Below are 22,873 nucleotides of genomic sequence, written 5' to 3'. Positions count from 1 at the left end.
CACTGTAATGGCTGCTGAATTAAGTAAATGAGCCCCCATGAAAGCTTTAGATGATGCGGTGGGGGGGGGCTGTTAAATTGCTGAAAGTTCTACGGCTATGAATCAAAGGAAAATGATAATAATCCTACACTCCCTTGTTCAGGGGTTTACTTTTCTCATAGCTACTAAACTTGCCCCAAAAATGTGAAGAAGGTGTATTTGCTCTTCCCATAATGAAGCCTATTGAGAATTATATCCAATTTATAATCTCACAATAAGGGTGGCCACCCATCCAGTTTTGAACTGGACAGCTTGGTTTTTCACATTGTTGAAAACCGAGCAGATATCCAGCCAATCGTGTTAGAGCAGGCAGTAACCCCGTCCATGATGTCATAACCCCACCTAAATAAGTCATAACTCCGCCTTAATATTTCATGAGCTCACTCCTACCATCACTGGTGCATGCCCAAGCCAATCTGGGTATGTTCCAATTACGGATTAGAAGGATAGCTCTCTACCCCCCTCAGCTTCACTGCCAAATTTAGCCAGAAGTAGTGATGAGCAAATTTTTTCGCCAGGCATGGATTTGCAATGAATTTCCGCATTGGCGAATTGTTTCGCGAAACTTCTGTTAAAATTCCCAGTGGAAGAATTTGTCACATAGAAATTTTTTGTTTCTCACGCGTCAAATTGGGTGCGTAAAAAAGGGCTCGGTCGACAAAATATAGACGCGGACAACGGAAAAATTGGGCGGCAAAAGCAATTCTCTTGCCGTTTCACGAATTTTATGGCAAATCGAAATGGGACAGATTCGCTCATCACTAGCCAGAAGTATTTTAAATAGGCACCCAAGCCCCCTTCCCCCCACAAGGTAGCCACCCTAGTCATGGGCCATCAGGTACCTTTATAGAAACTATGGCACTGTCTGTGATTGGGTAAATGGAATGCACATTGGGCTTCCATAGAAAACTGTACAAATTGGGACCTGAATAACATTAGCTATTATTGCTGTACAATACTTCAATATTCAATACTTTATACTGCCCTTCACCATAGGAATTGCTGTTTGTTATGATAACTATAGCTCCAGAAAGTTAACATTTATATCTAACCCCATGTCCTGAATCATAGTCTGTTTTATTTAATATTCTGATAATGGTGTATTTGTGAACCAAAAAGGGATCTATTATTCACATAATGTGAACATAGCTGTCTACCCCAAGGAATCTTCCACAAGGAAGACCAAACCATTGCATTTAGTAGTCAGAAAATGACCCCTCATTATCTCATTATGTCAATGCTTAGTCCATTAGTTCCATGTGGCATAACAAAAGTGCTGATAGACGTGGTTTAATTGGCTGTATAGCTGGGAGATCCAAGCTAAGATGTGGCCCTCCAAGATATGTTATTTTGTTATGCTTGGAAAGGACTCTATGGCTATACTATTGTACTGTATATAAGGTAATAGACCCAATACATGGCAAACCATTGAAAACAATGGACAATCGATTAGATAAAACTAAGTCTGACTACATAGTGATACATCATTTCCTGGAATAGGCAATGTATATTTTATAGGGTAATAGATCTCTTATAAAGTAACTCCTTTATCTTACACAGCTAGAGAAGTCACCAATGTGTTACCTGTCTAAATCTGTTACCCATCATACATCCATTGAACCAGACCTATTTCTCATTTCAGAATATAAAAGTCAGCTGGCTGCCTCCTCCATCAGGAACACAAAATGGATTCATCACAGGCTACAAGATTCGGCACAGAAAGACGACCCGGAGGGGGGATCTTGAAACTATAGAACCAAACAACCTCTGGTATCTCTTCACAGGTCAGTGTTTACTGAGTAGGAGTCATGATCATGCAGTTCATGAATATAACTGTATCGGTTTTTTTTTTCCTGTTTGAATATTTTGGACTGTTTTATCTTGTCCTTAATGAATATCTTGGCAAATCGCCTGCGTGCTTAATGCAGCACCAAGAAAAAACCGATATAGAGTAAGGCTCCACTACATAATAGCATGTGGAGAAAATGTATAAATCCAGACATTAAGTTTATGCCCCAAAACCTTCGTTCAGCGGAAAACTTTATAGTGGATGGTAAGGATGATTCTGCAGTGGATAAAATGTCTACGTTTAATACAAGGGGTACGAAGCAGAGAATATTTGTGACTCGGTTTATGGGAGAATATAATGTATATACTGTAGATTCATCCCATACTTTCAGATAAAATTGCCAGGGAGGGAGGGATTCCACCCTTTATTAATACAGTGTTTATCGAAATGTTTCTCCTTTTTGGCCAAACCGGTAGAAAAATATTTACATAGCAAAATGGGCTACTGGGTTGCCCACCTCTCAGATACAGAACACCCACATGGGAGATGTAACGGTATAGGTACAACATGTTCCTATATCCAACAACCAACAGGGCCAATTGTCAGGTCGCATTTATATGTTTCTGTTATAAAGAAAACATCTAATTCCATGGCCTACATAACCTGGGCCAAATCAGAGTAAATTCATCCCTCAGCACCTCTTAAATCAGCCATCTGGCACCGGCAATAGGGTCCATTGAACAAGAGCACCCTATGGGATACCCCATTAAGAAAATACTCTGCACAAATGACCCGTTACCATTTTTAATGGACGGTTCTAACATCCCTACGTTATTTTGGGCAAAATTTGAGACAAAATTATAGATTATTTACCTTGGATCAATGTCAGGAAAGTAGCATATAGAGTTGGTTTTATGGCATATTTTTTGTCAATCCATAGCCCAGCAGATGTAAATCATTATCTACTGGAAACATGGGGGAAGGGGGGTATTGGAAGTGTCTAGTGCAAGGAAAATGTAGGAATGTAAGAAATGAAATTCCGTGCTCACCCTTGTGCTTATTTGTAAGTAACCCGTGAGCATAGCAACTGTGATATGTTTATGGGGGTCATTTATCCATATCCAAATTCCAATTTGTCTGTGATTCAATTTTTTTTCGTCCAAAAACTCCCAAATTTGAATTCTGATGTCCAAAACTCGAATGTTCCATATTTATTATGCACTAAATGTAAAACTTCTGCTTCTAAAAGCTTCATGTAGAAGTCAATGGGAGTTGTCCTAGGCAAAATATATGTAGTTTTTCCAAATATGTTTGAGAGTTTGTAGAACGATTAAGAATGATGGATAGAATATGCATTTGAGATTTTTTTTCACAATTTAATTTGATCAGGTTTTTTTATTTTTTAATTTTTTAATAAGTAAGCAATGAATCAAGTTTGGTAAATTTTGAGTTTATTTGATTTGAAAAAAACCTCTATGTTTGCTATAAACAGTGTTTCGGGAATACTCTGATTATAACTATTGTCTGTATTACATTACAGCATGTTGTATTGTCATTCATTTTTCTACATATTTATACCTGCAAAGTATTTAGACTAGAATACCCCAGCCCTAATATTATCTTTAATTAATGATGGTTTGTTTGTGTTTTCTAGGACTTGAGAAAGGAAGCCAATACAGTTTTCAAGTTGCCGCTATGACTGTAAATGGAACGGGACCTTCCTCAGATTGGTATACAGCAGAAACACCCGAGAATGATCTTGATGGTAAGTTTGCATTCTTTTTAAAGTGACATAATTGTTTAAGGCCTTTATAGGATATGTCCCTGGAGAAAAAGGGGCAATTCATTGCACAAGTCATTGGTAGAGAGGGTTTCCCTTTTTTAATTTTTTTTTGCATCCTGTGTATTATGACCTAAACCTTGAGTGTGGTCAACCTTGAGTATCGTCAATCTGGGGCTCAAATACAGATGTAGAGTTACCTTGAGATATCTCAGGCGATAACACATAGTCATCTTAGTAACCATCTCACAGTAAACGAGATTGCTTTTATGATCTTTGTAGCCCCACCTACTAGTATGCCCTGCTAGGTAACGGATGTTTGGAACTGTATTTCAGCAATGATTAGAGAACCTCAGTTAGGAGAACCCTTGTTCTGAAAGGTTCAAGGTTTAACTTAGAGAACTCTAATTTTTGTACTAAATCATTGATGGGTTCTTCAACATACACATTCTCCTTCGTATGTGTCTTTCATTGGACACTTCCTAGTTTGGGGCACGGGTTTTCATTTTTGAAGCACACCTTTCTTGCCTTTGGACTATTTGTTTTCCACATAGACTTCAACTTACGATACTTATTTACTCTTATTAACTTGGGTTTCAGGAGTAACTATACCAATGAGTCCAACCAATTTCACACCCATTAAAGTAATAAGTCCACAGTTACATTGCTTGATTGGAGCGTGTAACTTGGGCTAGAACACTCTAATGAAAGTTTACAGGGGGAGAGGCATGGAGTTGTATCTCAAGCAGGAGCTGGGTCTAAAACGCTCTGATGGCACTTTGCAGGCTGAAAACCAAGTAGCATTTAACTTGAGCATTGGTACAGTATGACTTTGAAGATTTTCATCCATCCAGGTCATGGTATATCTAGTATAAATAAATCTTAAGCAACTTAAGTAATCATTGAAGACGTTTCACTATTCATCCGAGCAGAGTTTCAGATGTCACCTTTCTGAAGAGTTACAATGTGCCATTGTGATTGGATTAGTGGAAGAGTTTTAAGAGTTTAGGTTGCTGAGGACTTCCCATACCAGTCAGTTGACCTGAAGAAGCTGCTCGGATGAGTAGTGAAACATCTTCAATGATTACTTAACAAGTCCAGTTGCTTAATATTTACTTATACTATTAAGCATTGGTAGCTTGAGAGATAAAGATAGGGATTCTTCAATATTAAACAATTCACATAGGAAGAAGTAACATTATTTAAGCAATCAGACACCACTGTGGTCAATGAACTGAAGAAGCTGCTCGGATGAGTAGTGAAACATCTTCAGTGATTACTTAACAAGTCCAGTTGCTTTAGATTTATTTAAACTAGATATACCATGACCTGGATGAATGAAAATCTTCATAGTGGTCAATGGTTTCAAGAACATTTAGGTTGTTTAGACAAAAAGTGATGTATACTTTAGGGTCAATATTAATATATCAATGTTACTGTTGTCCATGTTTTTAAGTCTTTATACCAAAAAGTGAGCATATTGGTACCCATTCCATCTCGAGCCCAGTGGTTGAGTGTTTTATTCTGTTCTCGTGCTTATGCTGACAAAAGAAGAGCAATTCCTATTTCTGTCAGCTCCTGTGAGCCCTAAACATGCCAACTAAAGGAATATATAGGAGCGAGATGGCTTGTTAGATGCATTTCCTTCAGCCTTTGCATAGCTTGTGATGCTTCTCCAGCCTTTACTGTTCCTGCCATTGAAATAAGCATCAATAAGAGGAACAGTGCGACGCGGAAAAAGTCTTCAATTCCCACCGGATATTTCTTTTAATTACTGCATTTTGTTAAACTGATTAGAAAGCCAAACATCACGGCTGAGTCAAGGTTCCCTGCAAAGCTCCCATGTGTTTGTTGACATCTGGGGAAGGCTTTAAATATTTTATTCAGAGCTTCAGGATATGCGTAGAATGAAAGTGCCTGCAGCCTATTGTGCTTAAAAGGTTTCATTTCATTCGCCTGAGTGGCAACGCAGAGAACCTGCGAACATGATGGAAAATGGATATTTTCTAGAAAAAAGAACCTCGGTTGGTTTTTCTATAAATCTATCGGATAAATAATTGGGAGTGCTGAGCAATGTAATGCATTCTTAATAAATTGTAGAAGAGCTCTGCATAAATCAGATTATCATTTATATCTCCACTGTTAATGGAAGGGGGCAAGGCAAGATGTTCTTGGCCAAACACAAACACCCAATGTTATTCATGAAATAAATTCAACAATATTTTACTAAACATGTTCTTGGTTTATAGTTTTGTGGAGTTGAGTTCTTATTGATCTTTTTTTTTAGATAAATGATATTTCTTTGTAAATTGTATATGTATTTTGTAAGAGTTTAAGAGTTGGCCTTTATCAGGATGGTTGAAATACATATTTCATTTCTAAGTGTTTATTTATTTCTTAGTGGAAAAAAAAAGAACAGCATAAGAACCAGTGAAGCCAGGGACTTTTTTAGATTTCATTTCATGACCAGAGGGAAAAAAATCACAACTAAGCTCCAGAATCAGCTTTGTTTTTTTATTTCTGTTTATGACAAAATACAATTTTGGTCAGGGTCGGACTGGGCTGCCGGGATACCGGGAAAAAACCCAGTGGGCCCCGGCCCTAGTGGCCCAGACTCAATCCCCGTTTCTGCTCCCCCGACCACAGGTGTCCTCCCCTGATGCGTTTCACTTGCGCATTCAGGGGAGGATGTTGGGTGGGTGGTGGGGGCCCCTGCGGGGAGTTATGGGGGAGTGTGGGGGGCCCTGCAGGGAGTTATGGGGGAGTGGTGGTGGGGGGCCCTGCGGGGAGTTATGGGGGAGTGGTGGTGGGGGCCCCTGTGGGGGGGGGGGGGCGGGGGACACAACTGGAGGGTGCACCTTGGGGGGGGGTGCAGGCCCCCTGGGGTGGCATCCCCAGTGCGCCCTGCACCCTCCAGTCCTGATTTTGGTATATGTGCTTGTGGCTTCCAACACCACCAAACAGTTCCACGATTAGCATCAAAGCTAAGGGGAAAAAAAGGCAAAACGTTAGCTAAAGGAGATGTATTAAGCAAGAATTTCCTCTGGTTTTCTGCTCGGGATATTAAAACCTAATATTTTGAAAAAATATCTCAAAATATGGCTGCCCTGGTATCTTCCTAGACTACTGAAAAAGGCGTTATTAAAAAGCTCAACCTTGTTCATTCAAACTCTCTGGAAACTACTATTTATAGTTTTTACTTTAGGGACAACTGTAGTTTCCAGGATTTCATTTGGGAATACTTCAAGGCCGGTGTATGTCTTCTAGTGGCGCGGGACATACAATGTACTTATTACAGTTGGTTTGTCACGTGTCTCCGTACTATATTGTGAGTATCTTCGGTGGAGTTTGCTTTTAGCCTGTCCCTTCTGCTCTCAAAGGTACAAGCTACCACGTTATGCTCCCTAAGGTGCTTGTAATATGGTACTGCTCTCGCCACTTAAAACATACACCAAGGGCACAGGTTCTCCATTTACTGCTTTGTTGCACATACATTTACCAGTTGATCGTTTATCTATGTTTTTGAAATTCTTTATCAAGATTTTGTGTATTTTGCGCCAATGTATAAAGATTGTTTATAAAAATACTGTACCACATCTACTGTTATTTTCTCGTTGACATACAGTTGGCGAGCAGATAAATATTTCTGTTTGTAGGTGGTTTGGCAGCATTTCTTTATTAATGACATTTTCCTCGGCTAAATATTTCAAGCTGCATACTCTGAATCAATTTCCAGTGCTGAATCATTTATTAGCCGTTGGATTAATGTTCAATATAAATGTCATACGAGTCGGATCCGGGACATCCTAACTCCCTGCTAATAATTAGCTCTAAAGTTTAACACATTCTAAAGCTGAATATCAATGTTCTGGGTTTATTTCCCATGACAAGTAAAGCAAACTCTGTAAATCTCATGCACAGATAGAGTATTGGAAAACATGTCTGTTCATTAAACATGATCTGTAATGACATTTCATATAGAGATTCAATTTTTCCATCGCATTTTCTTTTTGGATTAATCCTAACGTTCATACCATGCCCTACAGTTATCCAAAAATGTTATTCTTCTAAATGTATAACCATATCTCTGGTCAATATATCGGATCCAGGGGTACAGAAATAACAATATATTAATAGATGTTTCCTTCTGCCTCCAGAATCCCAGGTACCAGACCAGCCCAGTTCCCTTCATGTAAGACCATTAACAACCAGCATCATTATGAGTTGGACTCCACCGCTGAACCCCAACATTGTAGTGAGAGGCTACATTATCGGCTATGGAGTCGGAAGCCCATATGCGGAAACAGTCAGGGTGGACAGCAAGCAGCGATATTATTCAATTGAAAATCTAGGTATGTTTTTCCAAACTGAACAGGTAATTTGCACTAGCAAGTCTTTATATGTAATCTTCATGAATTTGGGTTCCTCAGGTGACACTTTCATATGCAATGATGAGTAAGTAGTCACCGGTGTAGCAAGTAATTTCCTTGTATTTTGGTGCATCTTGCCGCCCCTGACTAAATCATATGATAATTACTAGGGAAGCACAGAATCCAATACCAAACCGAAGAGAAAAGGCAAAATTTTTTCATTTTCCATGTTTATGTTTGATTCTGAATCCTGCTGAAAAAGACAGAATCTTGGCCAAATCCCGAACCGAATGGATAAAGAGAAAACAGAATCTTGGCCAAATCCCGAACCGAATGGATAAAGAGAAAACAGAATCCTGGCCAAATCCCAAACTTAATCCTGAATTCAGTGCATTCCTAATAAAGATCTATTTCTTGGTACGTTTAACCATATATGATAGGTCCTTACTAGCGATGGGTGAAATAATTCGGCAGGCATAGATTCAAGGGGAATTTCCGTGTTTCGCCTTTTGTTTCTCGAAACGGGTGACAACGTTCACCATGTAACAAAAAATGTTTGTAAAATTGACATGCATGTCGAAAGACAACAACTTTTTTGCCGTTTTGCGAAATTGAATGAATCTTTTGATTTGCAAGTTTTTAGGCAAAGCGAAACGGGACAGATTCACTCGTCACTAGTCCTTACAGAGTAACATATTTAAGCAGAATGAGTATGGCTTATAATTAATAGTTCGAACGAGGTGTTCCCCCTATGTAGGTGGGCTTTGTATAACCCTAGTCAAGTCATATGACGTTACACGTTGAAAGAACATTGGGGGTGAGTGGGTGGAGTTGAATTTAGAAATGTATAAATATACAACTTGATCACAGATGCCATTCTATGCAAAGAACAACCTAAAAAAACGTTGATTCATATGAGTAAAAAGCAAAATGATGGTTGCACAAGACACAAACAGAATACATTTTAATTGGCTCCCAAAGTCTAGCATGCCTAAAAGGTTCCTAAATGCTATCCATTTACAGGTATGGGATCCGTTATCCAGAAACCCAATATCCAGAAAGATCAGAATTACGGAAAGGCTGTCTCCCATAGACTCCATTTTAATCAAATAATTCTGATTTTTTAAATGGATTTTCTTTTTCTCTGTAATAATAAAACAGAACATTTTATTTGAGCCCAACTAAGATATAATTACCCCTTATTGGGGGCAGAACAGCCCTATTGGGTTTATTTCATGGTTAAATGATTCCCTTTTCTCTGTAATAATAAAACAGTACCTGTACTTGATCCCAACTAAGATATAATTACCCCTTATTGGGGCAGAACAGCCCTATTGGGTTTATTTAATGGTTAAATGATTCCCTTTTCTCTGTAATAATAAAACAGTACCTGTACTTGATCCCAACTAAGATATAATTACCCCTTATTGGGGCAGAACAGCCCTATTGGGTTTATTTAATGGTTAAATGATTCCCTTTTCTCTGTAATAATAAAACAGTACCTGTACTTGATCCCAACTAAGATATAATTACCCCTTATTGGGGCAGAACAGCCCTATTGGGTTTATTTAATGGTTAAATGATTCCCTTTTCTCTGTAATAATAAAACAGTACCTGTACTTGATCCCAACTAAGATATAATTACCCCTTATTGGGGGCAGAACAGCCCTATTGGGTTTATTTCATGGTTAAATGATTCCCTTTTCTCTGTAATAATAAAACAGTACCTGTACTTGATCCCAACTAAGATATAATTACCCCTTATTTGATGCAAAATAATCCTATATGGTTTAATTAATGTTTTATTGATTTTTTAGTAGATTTAAGGTATGGGGATCCAAATTACAGAAAGGCCCCTTATCCGGAATACCCTTGGTCCTGAGCATTCTGGATAATGGGTCCTATACCTGTATATTCACTTTCACTTACTGCCATGCCAGGAAATACAAATATTATATTTTCACTTCTAATTAGTGTCTGCTGTATGATACAATTTCAATAATGGGTTTTCACATCTAATTCAATCATTTAATGCCCATGTCATCAACAATGTTGTATTTAACAATGGAAAGTAAAAGGGCAGTGAAGACTGTATATTGGTCCTAACATAACATTAGCGCTACAGAAGGTATCTGATACCTTTAGAAACAATATGGTGTCTGCCTGGAGCTGCTCACATCCAACCAGATGAGTCTTTCAGTCATAAAGCCGAAGAAAAATATCCTTCATCAGTGCATTATCAGGTTGAAGTGAAAGGAATTTCGTAGGTGGTATTGACTTTTAATGGGTCAATAAATCAATCCTAAAAGGTTTTCCGATGCCTGTACTTTCGAAACTGCTGGAATTTCAGCTTCCTATTCTTCTTCTTCTGTGTGAATTGTTTGTTTGTTTGCCTTTAGCAGGAAAATGTGTATCTATTATTTACCCAAACGTTGCCGAGCAACTGACGTGTTGGTGTTAAACGAGATACACTTGAGCTCATTTACTAAGCGGCTCCGCGGGCACCTGTCCTACACCCTAATCTGAACTAACGGCGCTAAGCTGGGGCTCAGGGTCAGCCTTCCATGTAATTGATATTATAATGCAAAGGGGGACCATTGACTTTGAAGCAGAGAATTATGATTTGATTCCAGAGATACATCTCACTGACTTTGCTCGAGCTCTCGGAAAGAAAATTACATTTGCAGACTGTTTGGAACAGCGATTGAGAACTAGTGAGGGAACCCTGGGAATTTCCTGTATAATTAAGTAGGGGGCTATATTATATAGTTAATGAAGTACCCCCCTTTTGTAATATAAAAGTATAGTCTAAGGGGCTGATTTACTAAGACACGATTTCGAATCCAAATTGGAAAAATTCCGATTGGAAACGAACATTTTGCGACTTTTTCGTATTTTTTGCGATTTTTTCGGCGTCTTTCCGATTTTTGCGTAAAAACGCGAGTTTTTCGGCGTCTTTCCGATTTTTGCGTAAAAACGCGAGTTTTCCGTAGCATTACGAAAGTTGCGCAAAGTCGCGATTTTTTCGTAGCGTTAACACTTGCGCGCAAAGTCGCGCCTTTTTCGTAGCGTTAAAACTTAAAAGGCGCGACGTTTCGCACAAGTTTTAACGCTACGAAAAAATCGCGACTTTGTGCAACTTTCGTAATGCTACGAAAAACTCACGTTTTTACGCAAAAATCGTAAAGACGCCAAAAAACTCGCGTTTTTACACAAAAAACGTAAAGACGGCGAAAAACTCGCATTTTTACGCAAAAATCGTAAAGACGCCGAAAAAAACGCAAAATTACCGATCATTACGAAAAAAACGCAATCGGACGCATTCGGCCCGTTCGTGGGTTAGTAAATGTGCCCCTAAGTCATTGAGGAGTTCCATGACCATATAGAAGTCCGAAGGCCGAGTGCTTTTATACAGGTCATAGATCTTTGAGGTGACTTTTCTAATATCCTTGTGTTTTTCAACAGGGGGTAATTAGTGATGAGCGAATCTGTTCCATTTCGTTTCGCGAAAAATTTGCGAATCTTTCAAAAGATCCACGAAACGGTGAAAATGTCGTGCGGCAAAAAAAATTATCACACAGCTATTATTTTGTCACCTGCGGCTATTATTTAGTCGCACGGCTATTCTTTTGACACCCGCGACTATTCTTTTTTGACTCTGGCAACAATTTTTGGACGTGCAGCGAATTTTTCCGCTGCAAATTTTTTCATCCGTTTCGCGAAACAATCCGCCAATGGCGAAACGCAGAAATTCGGCGCAAATCCATGCCTGGCGAAACATTTCGCCCATCACTAGGGGTAATTCATTTATTATAATACACATATAATGCAAAAAAGCATTAAGTAGTGATGAGTAGCGGTGGGTGAAATAATTCAGCAGACATGGATTTGTGGCGGTTTATTGCATGAAACAGGTGACAAAATTCAGCGCAAAAAAATCAGCGGGCAACAGAAAATTATTTTTGACGGGGGACATTTTTACCGTTTTGTGACTTTTTCGCAAATTTTTCACCATTTCGCAAATCTTTTGCAAGATTCGCAAATCTTTATACTAAGCAAAACGGAACAGATTCGCTGAAAAATTTGTGAAACCCAGGTACGACATGACCTTTTTGACGCGCCCATGCCTTTTTGACGCGCCTGTTCCCTTTTTCAGTGGATCCTTTTTTCGACGCGACAGGAACTTTTTTTGGCAAATTTTTCACGTTGCAATTTTACAACTTTTCCAAATCAATTCACCGAAATGAAGAATTTCGCTGCAAATCCATCCCTGGTGAAAATATTCGCTCATCACTAGCAGTAAGCACCAATTGTAACTGACATCACTAAGCACCATATATAAGGATATAATTTATAGGATATTCTTGTGTATTATAAACATACACACCCACTGTCGGACTGGCCCACCAGGATACCAGGAAAACTCCCGGTGGGCCCAGGTGTCAGTGGGCCCTCCTGCTCACCCAAACATCTGCTTTGTGTGCCTATACCATGGCCATTACTCAATTCTATATGAGAAGAAACAGAAGAAATGGGGGGAAAGGTAGTAGGTAATAGTGAGTGGAGAAGGATTGAGTGGGCCTAAGGGCTAAGGTTTTCTAGTGGGCCCTTGGCACCCCAGTCCGACACTGTACACACCTTACATTTTTGAAATGTTGTGGGGCACCAGAGCTTCTGAAGATGTTGAAGCCACGGAAAAATAATGTTTCCTGTTATCGTATATGTCACAGTTGTTGATAGAATGGAACATATGTACGTTCTAGGAAGCAAGGGGATAGGGCAACAGGAGCATATGCTAGGCCATATTTACCCAGATACGGGGGCCATTTCCATACACATATACATGTAACCAATTCCAAGTATAATTTATTTACACCGTGTGCGAGAAGCTACTTGACTTTAATTATTTGATGAGGGCTAGCAGCAGCCATATAAATTGTTATAAAGCATCTGTTAGTGCCAGAATAATGCATGTAAAGCAGCTATATATTTATAGTCCTTCCTGTAAAAGGAAAAAGTGAGTAACTTTCAGAGAAATGGGCCCCTCCATTATCTGTTATGCCTTTATATTCACATACCGGGCAGACATACCGGGCAGTAACTACAGGGTAAGCAACTCACCTGTATACCCTCCAGAACAGATCTAAGGTCCACAATATTATTTTATGATATTTGGGCACATACATAGCATGTATGTATTATATTTGGTACAATCCTACGGATGCCAATGGGGCTGATTTTCAAAACTGAATTTGCCTCTAGCAAATCAGATCTTTGATTTTAATGTATTGCTCTTCAGTTGCTATTAGTGATGAGCGAATCTGTCCCATTTCGCTTGGCCATAAAATTGGCGAATTTTGCAAAAGATTCACAAATGGTGAAGAATTGTCATTTTTTTGACGAGTGCAACAATTTTTTTGGGATGTGGACAAATATTCTTTTGTCACACGTGAATTTTTGCTAATGTTTGAATTTCTTTTTCACGATTCATATTTTTGGAGCAAAAATATCATTTTTTTCACCATTTATTATGCGTCGGAACTCGGACGAATCGGAAAGCTGTCGAAGGTCATTTAGAAGCCAATGGCCGGGGTCCTTTTTACAACTCAAAGATCTTTCTTTGCTTTGCTGTTTTAGAGGTTTTTTGCCATTGGGTTTTCTTGTTGCTTTTTTTTAAAAGGCTGTGGCATTCGTGATTTTAGAAGAAAAATATTTTTTTCGTGGTTTCAAAACCCTATAAAACCACAAAAATGAGAATGTTGATCAGTGAGCCTCTATATATATAAAAGTCGCTACCTGGGATTTATTCTAGATATGAAAAATAAATGTAGCATTGGTATCATAAGATATTTTTTAAGATGCATACAGTACATTCCCATGTGTGTGTGTGGATCCTTTATTCAGTAACCCAAACCCATAACACACAGTAGGTATTTTTCACCTTTTGATGCATAAATAGCTTTCTTGGAAATAGCTTTGTTTGATTTCTTTTTTCCATAGGAATACAATGGGAGAGATGCTATTATGGTCTTTGGATAATGGACGTGGCAGGTGTCCTTTTATCTCTCGTTGGCATCTTTGATATAATATATTTAGAATGCCTCCTATTTAGAAAAGCAGACTTTTTGAACAAAACCCAATAAAAGCAGTGTAACAAGGAGAGGCATAAATAATACTTACTTGCTTTCATGCAATTTAGCCACGAGTTGTGCAGCAATGCAACGCGCAACAAGGCCAATTTACATTATGTTGAAGAGCGTTGCCATCAATACGCTTTATAAAGATTTATTTTAGATAATACCCCCCTGTTGGAACTGCCTTTCTTTTGAATGCAATCCCCCTATCACAAGGCACTATTGGTGCAACATGAATAAACAATAGTGATGAGCGAAATTTTTTGCCAGGCGTAGATTTGCGGCAAATTTCCATGTTTCACCATTAGCAGTGTTTTTTGCTAAAGTGACTTGTTATTATCATTTTTTTGGACACACTGCATTTTTTTTCCACACTCGCAACTGTTTCTTGAATTTTTTCTGCACCCAATTATTGTGGGCGTTTTGCGAAATAATCCGCCAATGGCGACGCGCAGAAAATCCATTCCTGGCAAAAAATTTCGCGCATCGCTACTAGTGATAGATAGTGATGAGTGAATTTTTGCATTTCGCCATTGGTGAAACTTCTGTGAAAATTAGGCGCAGAAAAATTCGCAGCGCGTAAAAAAATGTTGCCCGTCAAATTGTGCGTGGTTGCGTCAAAAAAGGGCATGGTCGCGTCAAATTGGGCACAGTTGCATCAAAAAAACTGCGGGTGACCAAAAATAAAAAGACACAGGTGGCAAAAAAGATATGGGTGAAATGCTGACTGAAAATATCTTTTGGATAATTGGTGTTTATTAGCTGAAACAGCTCTACATCTTATGCCCTTTGAGAAACAAATTCCAGAATACGTTGGGTGGAGGAGTACAACAAAAGGCAGGAAGGAGGTTGGGTTAGTTCTGACGTACGCAATTACCCTCAGAACAAGTTTCATTTAAGGTTATAACTGGATATTGTTGAGCATAACAGGGACATGGTTGGAAAATATTACTCCTGGATATCTCTAACAGTTTCTGCTGAATACCCCTGATATCCATCCGGATCTGACTATTAGACATGATAAGAAAACAGAAGATTGAGTCAATATCACACTATCATTTGGGATCCTGGAGAAGGATGGGCTTCTACGTTTGTTTTCCACAAAGACAAGGATATAATAAAGTACAACATTATAACAAGTAATGAATAGAAACTGGCGCTGACTCTGCACAAAGAGATTGCCAGAAAATATCTTTTGGATAATTTGTGTTTATTAGCTGAAACAGCTCTTAAGCCCTTTGAGAAACAAATTCCAGAATACGTTGGGTGGAGGAGTACAACAAAAGGCAGGAAGGAGGTTGGGTTAGTTCTGACGTACGCAATTACCCTCAGAACAAGTTTCATTTTGGGGTATAGCTGGATATTGTTGAGCATAACAGGGACATGGTTGATAAATATAACTCCTGGAAATCTTCTCTAGCAGTTTGACACCTCTGCAGACCTATCCTACACCCATGTCCCCAGGGTCTACCTAATCCACGATCTTAACCAGCTGTATAGGTCGACCTGATCCAACCAGTTTCCTAAACGGCCATCGTTTTGTATTAAAAGCACCATTAACACAGCTTTGTTTAATTTTTCAAGCTAATTGATCAGAATGTACCTTTCGAGATACTTTGAGTAATATCATTAAATGTGACCAGTATCCACACATTCCACCGGCAGCAGATCTAGCGAAACCAAGCCGCCCCCTTCAATTAAACTAGGCAAACATTAAACAAAAACAATATCAAACAGAGAAGAAAATATATCTGTTTCTGTTAATGGATTGTCACCCAGAGGCCCCCTATTGTTTCCAGAATGTGCAGATAATTGATGGGCTGGAAATGTTCAATTTAAATGCATTGCATGAGTTTGATCTGAAAAGCAAAGTACGGTCAATGGTTACGTGTTGTGTGAGTGGAATATGTAAGTGTGTGCAAATGGAAAGGTTTATAATTAGTGTTGTGATTTAATAACATACCTCGGCTGCCTTGATGGTTGGGGGGGGGGGGCACCTGCTATTGGTCCTCAGCATCAGAGGGGCCCATTGTGGGAAAACTGTAAATGAGAGTACGAAGAACACGTTTTGTTTGTACATATTCATTAATGCCCATAAAGCAAACCTTCAGAACATGGTCACTATTCTGGGACCTTTAGACTTCCTGCAGTGTATTGGGTCTTCTTATAATACAACCCTGAGGCTAATACCTCACCTCTCAACACGTAAGCTGGAATCACTGAAGTTGTGTCATAGATAATTTTGCATTGAAACAACTATTAATAAAACAGCATTAGCTTCACTTATGGATGATGCATAGACTCAGGGCCTTAGTTATTACATTTGGAGTTTGCAGAAAAAAGACATGAGAGAATAGTCTTGGTTGGGTGAGTTGTATCCATTGTGATCATTAGATAAGAGATGTCTCTATAGAAAAGGGTTTCCCTCTATAGAGCCTGGAATAATGGTATCCCTCTATAGAGCCTAGAATAATGGTATCCCTCTATAGAGCCTAGAATAATGGTATCCCTCTATAGAGCCTAGAATAATGGTATCCCTCTATATAGCCTAGAATAATGGTATCCCTCTATAGAGCCTGGAATAATGGTATCCCTCTATAGAGCCTAGAATAATGGTATCCCTCTATAGAACCTGGAATAATGGTATTCCTCTATAGAGCCTGGAATAATGGTATCCCTCTATAGAGCTTGGAATAATGGTATCCCCTCTATAGAGCCTGGAATAATGGTATCCCTCTATAGAGCCTGGAATAATGGTATCCCTCTATAGAGCCTAGAATAATGGTATCCCTCTATAGAGCCTGGAATAATGGTATCCCTCTATAGAGCCTAGAATAATGGTATCCCTCTATAGAGCCTGGAATAATGGTATCCCTCTATAGAGCCTGGAATAATGGTATCCCTCTATAGAGCCTGGAATAATGGTATCCCTCTATAGAGCCTGGAATAATGGTATCCCCTCTATAGAGCCTGGAATAATGGTATCCCTCTATAGAGCCTGGAATAATGGTATCCCTCTATAGAGCCTAGAATAATGGTATCCCTCTATAGAGCCTGGAATAATGGTATCCCTCTATAGAGCCTAGAATAATGGTATCCCTCTATAGAGCCTGGAATAATGGTATCCCTCTATAGAGCCTGGAATAATGGTATCCCCTCTATAGAGCCTGGAATAATGGTATCCCTCTATAGTGCCTGGAATAATGGTATCCCTCTATAGTGCCTGGAATAATGGTATCCCTCTATAGAGCTTGGAATAATGGTATCCCTCTATAGAGCCTGGAATAATCGTATCCCCTCTATAGGGCCTGGAATAATCGTATCCCTCTATAGAGCTTGGAATAATGGTATCCCTCTATAGAGCCTGGAATAATGGTATCCCCTCTATAGAGCCTGGAATAATGGTATTCCTCTATAGAGCCTAGAATAATGGTATCCCTCTATAGGGCCTGGAATAATGGTATCCCTCTATAGAGCCTGGAATAATGGTATCCCCTCTATAGAGCCTGGAATAATGGTATCCCTCTATAGTGCCTGGAATAATGGTATCCCTCGATAGAGCCTGGAATAATGGTATCCCTCTATAGAGCCTGGAATAATGGTATCCCTCTATAGAGCCTGGAATAATGGTATCCCTCTATAGTGCCTGGAATAATGGTATCCCTCTATAGAGCCTGGAATAATGGTATCCCTCTATAGAGCCTGGAATAATGGTATCGCTCTATAGAGCCTAGAATAATGGTATCCCTCTATAGGGCCTGGAATAATGGTATCCCTCTATAGAGCCTGGAATAATGGTATCCCTCTATAGAGCCTGGAATAATGGTTTCCCTCTATAGAGCCTGGAATAATGGTTTCCCTCTATAGAGCCTGGAATAATGGTTTCCCTCTATAGGGGTTCAAGGAATTCTAGCTCTATACATAGACCTCCTTCCCTCATTCCAATGCATGTAGAAGCTTTTATTGCTAATTAAGCCATCTAAACATAATGAAGTCTACATTAGGAACAATGAGCATTTCGATTTCATTTCATCCATTCTTTGAATGGCGATTGTCTGTCCACCTGTGCACATTAATTTTTTCATTTTTATTTCCATTTTCAATCAAGGTCCGATTAAAGCAGGAGAAATGAATCACATCCCAGCAGTTCATTATACCGTATTAACGACTATATTTGCGGTAGACATTTCAGAAGGGCAATCGCATTCTCACTAAACAAATGCATTAAATTGGCCAATCACCACTAATCCGAAATTAATTTACAACAAGGACCTTGCAGTGCCTCACATCAAGTTCTTATTGTTTATTAATTCATCTGGCACCAATCCTAACGATATTCACAATGAACTAATCAATTATTCAGTAATCTCCAAGGAGGGTCTGTGCTATTAAACCCAGTCTGATTGGAAGGGGCTGCAGCGCATTTCCATTATGGCCCTTCCTGGCACCGAAGGGATTAATAGTAATTATGGAATATTTGCAGCAAAGCGGAACTGAGAGGAAGATGAGGGTCATTAACATTGGGTTATGGACTAGAACATCAGGACGGAAAAGTACATGTATGTGACCTCTACAAAGTCAGTTATTCCCCTAAGGTATAAGGGTATAAGAAAGAATTTCACTGAAGCTGTTGGAACAGGTTTGAGATGCGCTGGGGCTGTGAAATGTAAACAGGAATATAATAAAAAGCCAAATATTATTGCACAAGGGGCCTGAGTACAGCAGCTGCATGGCCGGGACACTCAGGATGCACCCATTGAGGCCAAGTTTCATAATGCACTGATTAAGTCTGAGCTAGTAACGGGCAAAATAATTCACCAAGCATGGAACTGTGGCAAATTTTCATGTTTCAACATTGGTGGATTTTTTGGGCGACCCACGTAAAAAAAAATTATGAGAAATCAAAAAAAAAGTCATGCGCGACAATAACAAAAAATGGCAAGTAGAAAAAATGGCCCACGTTAAAAAAAAAATTGTTGTGCATCAAGAGAATGATAAGAAGAGAACTTTTTTTTTTTTTTTTTTTGGATACACAACAATTTTTCTTTTTCAAAGATTTGCGACACTTTCGGCAAAGCGAAATGGGACAGATTCGCTCATCGGAGTGACGAACCTGTGCTTATATCCCCAACCAGGATCCCCAAGGTGCCCCCTCCGGCAGCGTCACCAACCCTCTGCAGGGGCCTCCACCCCCGAGCCGGCGTAAGTGAAGCCTGTCAAGGGAGGACATCGGTGGCCGGGGAATCGGCAACAGGGTTGGGTCTGGGCTGCCGGGGTGGTTGTGTCCCAGTGGCCCAGTCCGTCCCTGTCCCCCACTCCTGAAGTGGCAGAGATTTCCTTAAACGGTGGAGGAATATGAAGGAATGTGCCGCACAGCCGGCCACCTATTCCATTTAGCCAGCCGTTATAAAGGCACGTGGCCTCTGTATAAGTTCTCATTTAGTCTATTGTCAAACAACATCATTTTTTCTTTCAGGCTGCTTTAGTATAAAATTGGCAGGAGTAAATATATAACTGCTCATTGTAAATATACAGCACTTGAGCTTTTCTTTTTCTGTTGTTTTTTTGTTTTTTTTTTATCAATTGACTGCCTCCGTCCCCCAGTTGGATGTCCTGATAAGAAATTGTTGTGTGTAATTGGCTAATTCTGTGAGCTGCCCGGGATGTTCCAGGAACGTGATTCAAATAATTATAGAAGAATATAAATGTGAGCAGCCATGAATGCTATTCTGTTCATATGGAATGCTGGGAATTTCTCTCAATGTAAAATAAAAATTAAAATGATAGATTCCCACACTATAACTAATAAACACAGTTCCATACTTTGCAATGGGAAGCTGAAAGCATAAGGAAAGCTTAAAAGTTACTGTCACACCTGTCTTTGGATTGGTGAGTTTTTTTCTGTGATTCCAGGGGAAAAAAAACCAACAATTTTGGATTTTTTAATTTGATTTTTCTGAACTCCGATGGGAAAAAATCTAGAAAATTGTAATTAAAAAAAAAAAGCAACTAAAATCTGCCAAACTTTATTTAGTAGTAAATATGAGTAGTGATGAGTGAATCTGACGCATTTCGCTTCGCCGAAAAATTGTGAAACGGTGAAAAATTCGCAAAACGTGTTTGCCACTCGACTTTTTTTGTTGAGCGTGACTTTTTTTGACATGACCACTCCTATTTTGACATAACGTGCCTATTTTGATGTGACCGTGCCCAATTGGACACGCCTGCAACTTTTTTTGACATACAACAATTTTTTTTGTGGCAAATTTTTGCAGAAGTTTCACAAAACAATTCGCCAATGGCTAAATGCAGAAATTCGCTGCAAATCCATGCATGGAGAAAAAATTCGATCATCACATAGGGGCTGATTTACTAAGACACGAATTCGAATCCGAATTGGAAAAATTCCGATTGGAAAACGAACATTTTGCGTCTTTTTCGTATTTTTTGCGATTTTTTTCGGCGCCTTTACGACTTTTCGGAAATTGTCGCGACTTTTTCGTCACCAATACGATTTTCGCGAAAAAACGCGAGTTTTTCGTAGCCATTACGATTCGCTCGTATCTTGTCGCGACTTTTTCGTATTGAGCGCTCGTAAGCGGCGGGCGAAACTTTCAGACTTAGCATGATTTTGGAAGCCTCCCATAGGACTCAATGGCACTCTGCAGCTCCAACCCGGCCCAAGGAAAGTCAACATACTGAAGCTTGAATGAATCCGAACGCTACGAAAAAATCGCAACATTTTGCGCAACTTTCGGAATGGCTACGAAAAAGGCGCGACTTTTCGCGCAAGTTTTAATGCTACGAAAAAATCGCCAGATTTTACGCAACATTCGGATGGCAACGAAAAAGTCGCGATAATTTTCCGAAAAAATCGCCAAATACCGATCATTACGAAAAAACGCAATCGGACGCATTCAGCCAGTTCGTGAGTAAGTAAATGGGCCCCTAAATGTGATATGAGTGAAAAAAACAGTCAACTTTAAAATTTTCTGAACTAAAATTTTTGAAATTTACCAATGGAAAAAAAATCTAGAAAAGTGTCATGAAAGAATTCAGCAACTAAAATCTGGGAAGCTTCATTAAAGGTCATTGGAAGGATTTTTCCTGTGATTTGACATTTTTTTTATCTGAGTTTTTTTAACTCAAATCTTTGAAATTCACCAATGGAAAAAAAAATCTAGAAAAGTGTCACAAAAGAATTCAGCAACTAAAATCTCTATTCATTAATTGTCAATAGGAGGGGTATTTAATTTATTTAAGTTTTTGAGTTTGTTAATAAAAAATTTTTTTAAAAAAAGTATTGAACATTGAGATTGAGGGTTGTAAACAATTGAGAAAAAAAATTCGATCTCATGTATAATCACAACGTTTTCCTAAACTGAATTTCCTAACTCAAAAATGAGTAAATCAGATCACATCCCAGATCTATATACTGAAAAATCTGGGCCCAATATACATTTTCAGTAAATTTCTTCCCGGGGAATTGTTGAAATCATTACAGATTTGCACAAATGTATCACAAATAAACAGTCTTTTTTTTTTTGGAAAGAAAAACTTTTTGAAAGTGATTACACTGTTTTGTTTGATTACTGTAATTAATGAAACTGCCTTAAAAAGCGTTTGAGCTAAAACTAATGTGGTTTTGTTCTTTTGCCCACAGAGCCGAGCTCCCATTATGTCATTTCACTAAAAGCTTTCAATAACGCCGGGGAAGGTGTCCCTCTCTATGAAAGTGCCACCACTCGATCACAAACAGGTACGTTGGGAAACATTGACTTAAACATTTGAACTTGTTTCAAATCCAGAGCGTCATCACTGAACAAACTGTTTAGATGTTTAAAGGAGAAGGAAAGTCATTTTGGCATTTTACTGCCAATAGATTCCCCACATTGGTGCCACCTAGAACCCTATATTTATTCTACAGAAAGCTTTACCATATCTGAGTAAACAGCCCTAGAAACTCTCTATGTTTGTTTAAGATAGCAGCTGCCATTTTAGCTTGGACTCTGTAGCTTCCTGCTGCAGCTCTAGCCGTTATAGCTCAGATTACACAATCCTAAGGGAGGGGGGAGTGAGTTTTATAAATTCTTATGGGATGGGGAGCAGGAGAGAGGCGAGAACTGTGCAGACTCTGGTCCCAGGAATGAAGGATTTTTCTGAGAGTCAGAGACCCTAAGGACATGTTTACAAAATAGTAGACAAGAAATCCTGTGTTTCTTTTCATAGAGGACTTCTGTAAGTGCTTATGGCTGTATTTACTTTTCGGATAAAGCTTACTTAGTTTTTACCTTTCCTTCTCCGTTAAACAAATTAAATTCAGATGTGACCTCCATTCATCAACCAATGAAATTCACCCAATGCCTCTCTTTGATCATAGTTTTCCCATTGGCACCACAGTTATTTTCTCTTGCATAATGGTTTTGGTAGATTCATATTTTTCTTTGTACCCTGTTGGGCACTCAATATGTCTCCGTATCACAAGCCTGTCTATCATACAAGGGTTAAAATGAATAATCGATAGGATATAGGGCATCATTTGATCACATATTCTTCTGTTCCGCCTCAATATTCTTTGTGTCTCTTACGAGACAGCCAAATGTGAGAGCAAAGTGATGAAAAAGGCAAAGCGGCTTCAGAGAGAATACTGTGTCCAAAAAAACCCTGGGAGATGACAGACTTAACGTCAGTACAAGTAGGAAAATTATTTCTGAAGTATTCCCAAAGGAAATCTCAGACATTTGCCGGAAGAAAAAAAGCC

The 22,873-nt window shown here is 39.0% G+C and overlaps 1 protein-coding gene across 4 annotated transcripts in view; it reads left to right on the top strand.

Moving 5' to 3' along the window:
• The window catches only part of dcc (DCC netrin 1 receptor), a 499,711-nt gene that overhangs the window by 424,854 nt on the left and 51,984 nt on the right, over nt 1–22,873 (top strand). For all 4 annotated transcript variants that reach the window (XM_004910366.4, XM_004910365.4, XM_002934447.5 and 1 more), the window contains exons 13-16: nt 1,682–1,823; nt 3,483–3,593; nt 7,766–7,960; nt 21,776–21,871. In XM_004910366.4, the coding sequence (XP_004910423.2) occupies nt 1,682–1,823; nt 3,483–3,593; nt 7,766–7,960; nt 21,776–21,871 (544 nt within the window). The remainder of the gene's footprint in view (nt 1–1,681; nt 1,824–3,482; nt 3,594–7,765; nt 7,961–21,775; nt 21,872–22,873) is intronic.

The sequence above is a fragment of the Xenopus tropicalis genome, chromosome 1, assembly GCF_000004195.4.
Source record: "Xenopus tropicalis strain Nigerian chromosome 1, UCB_Xtro_10.0, whole genome shotgun sequence".
NCBI lineage: Eukaryota > Metazoa > Chordata > Amphibia > Anura > Pipidae > Xenopus > Xenopus tropicalis.
The sequence above is the reverse complement of the archived record's forward strand: the minus strand, read 5'-3'. Positions and strand labels throughout refer to the sequence as shown.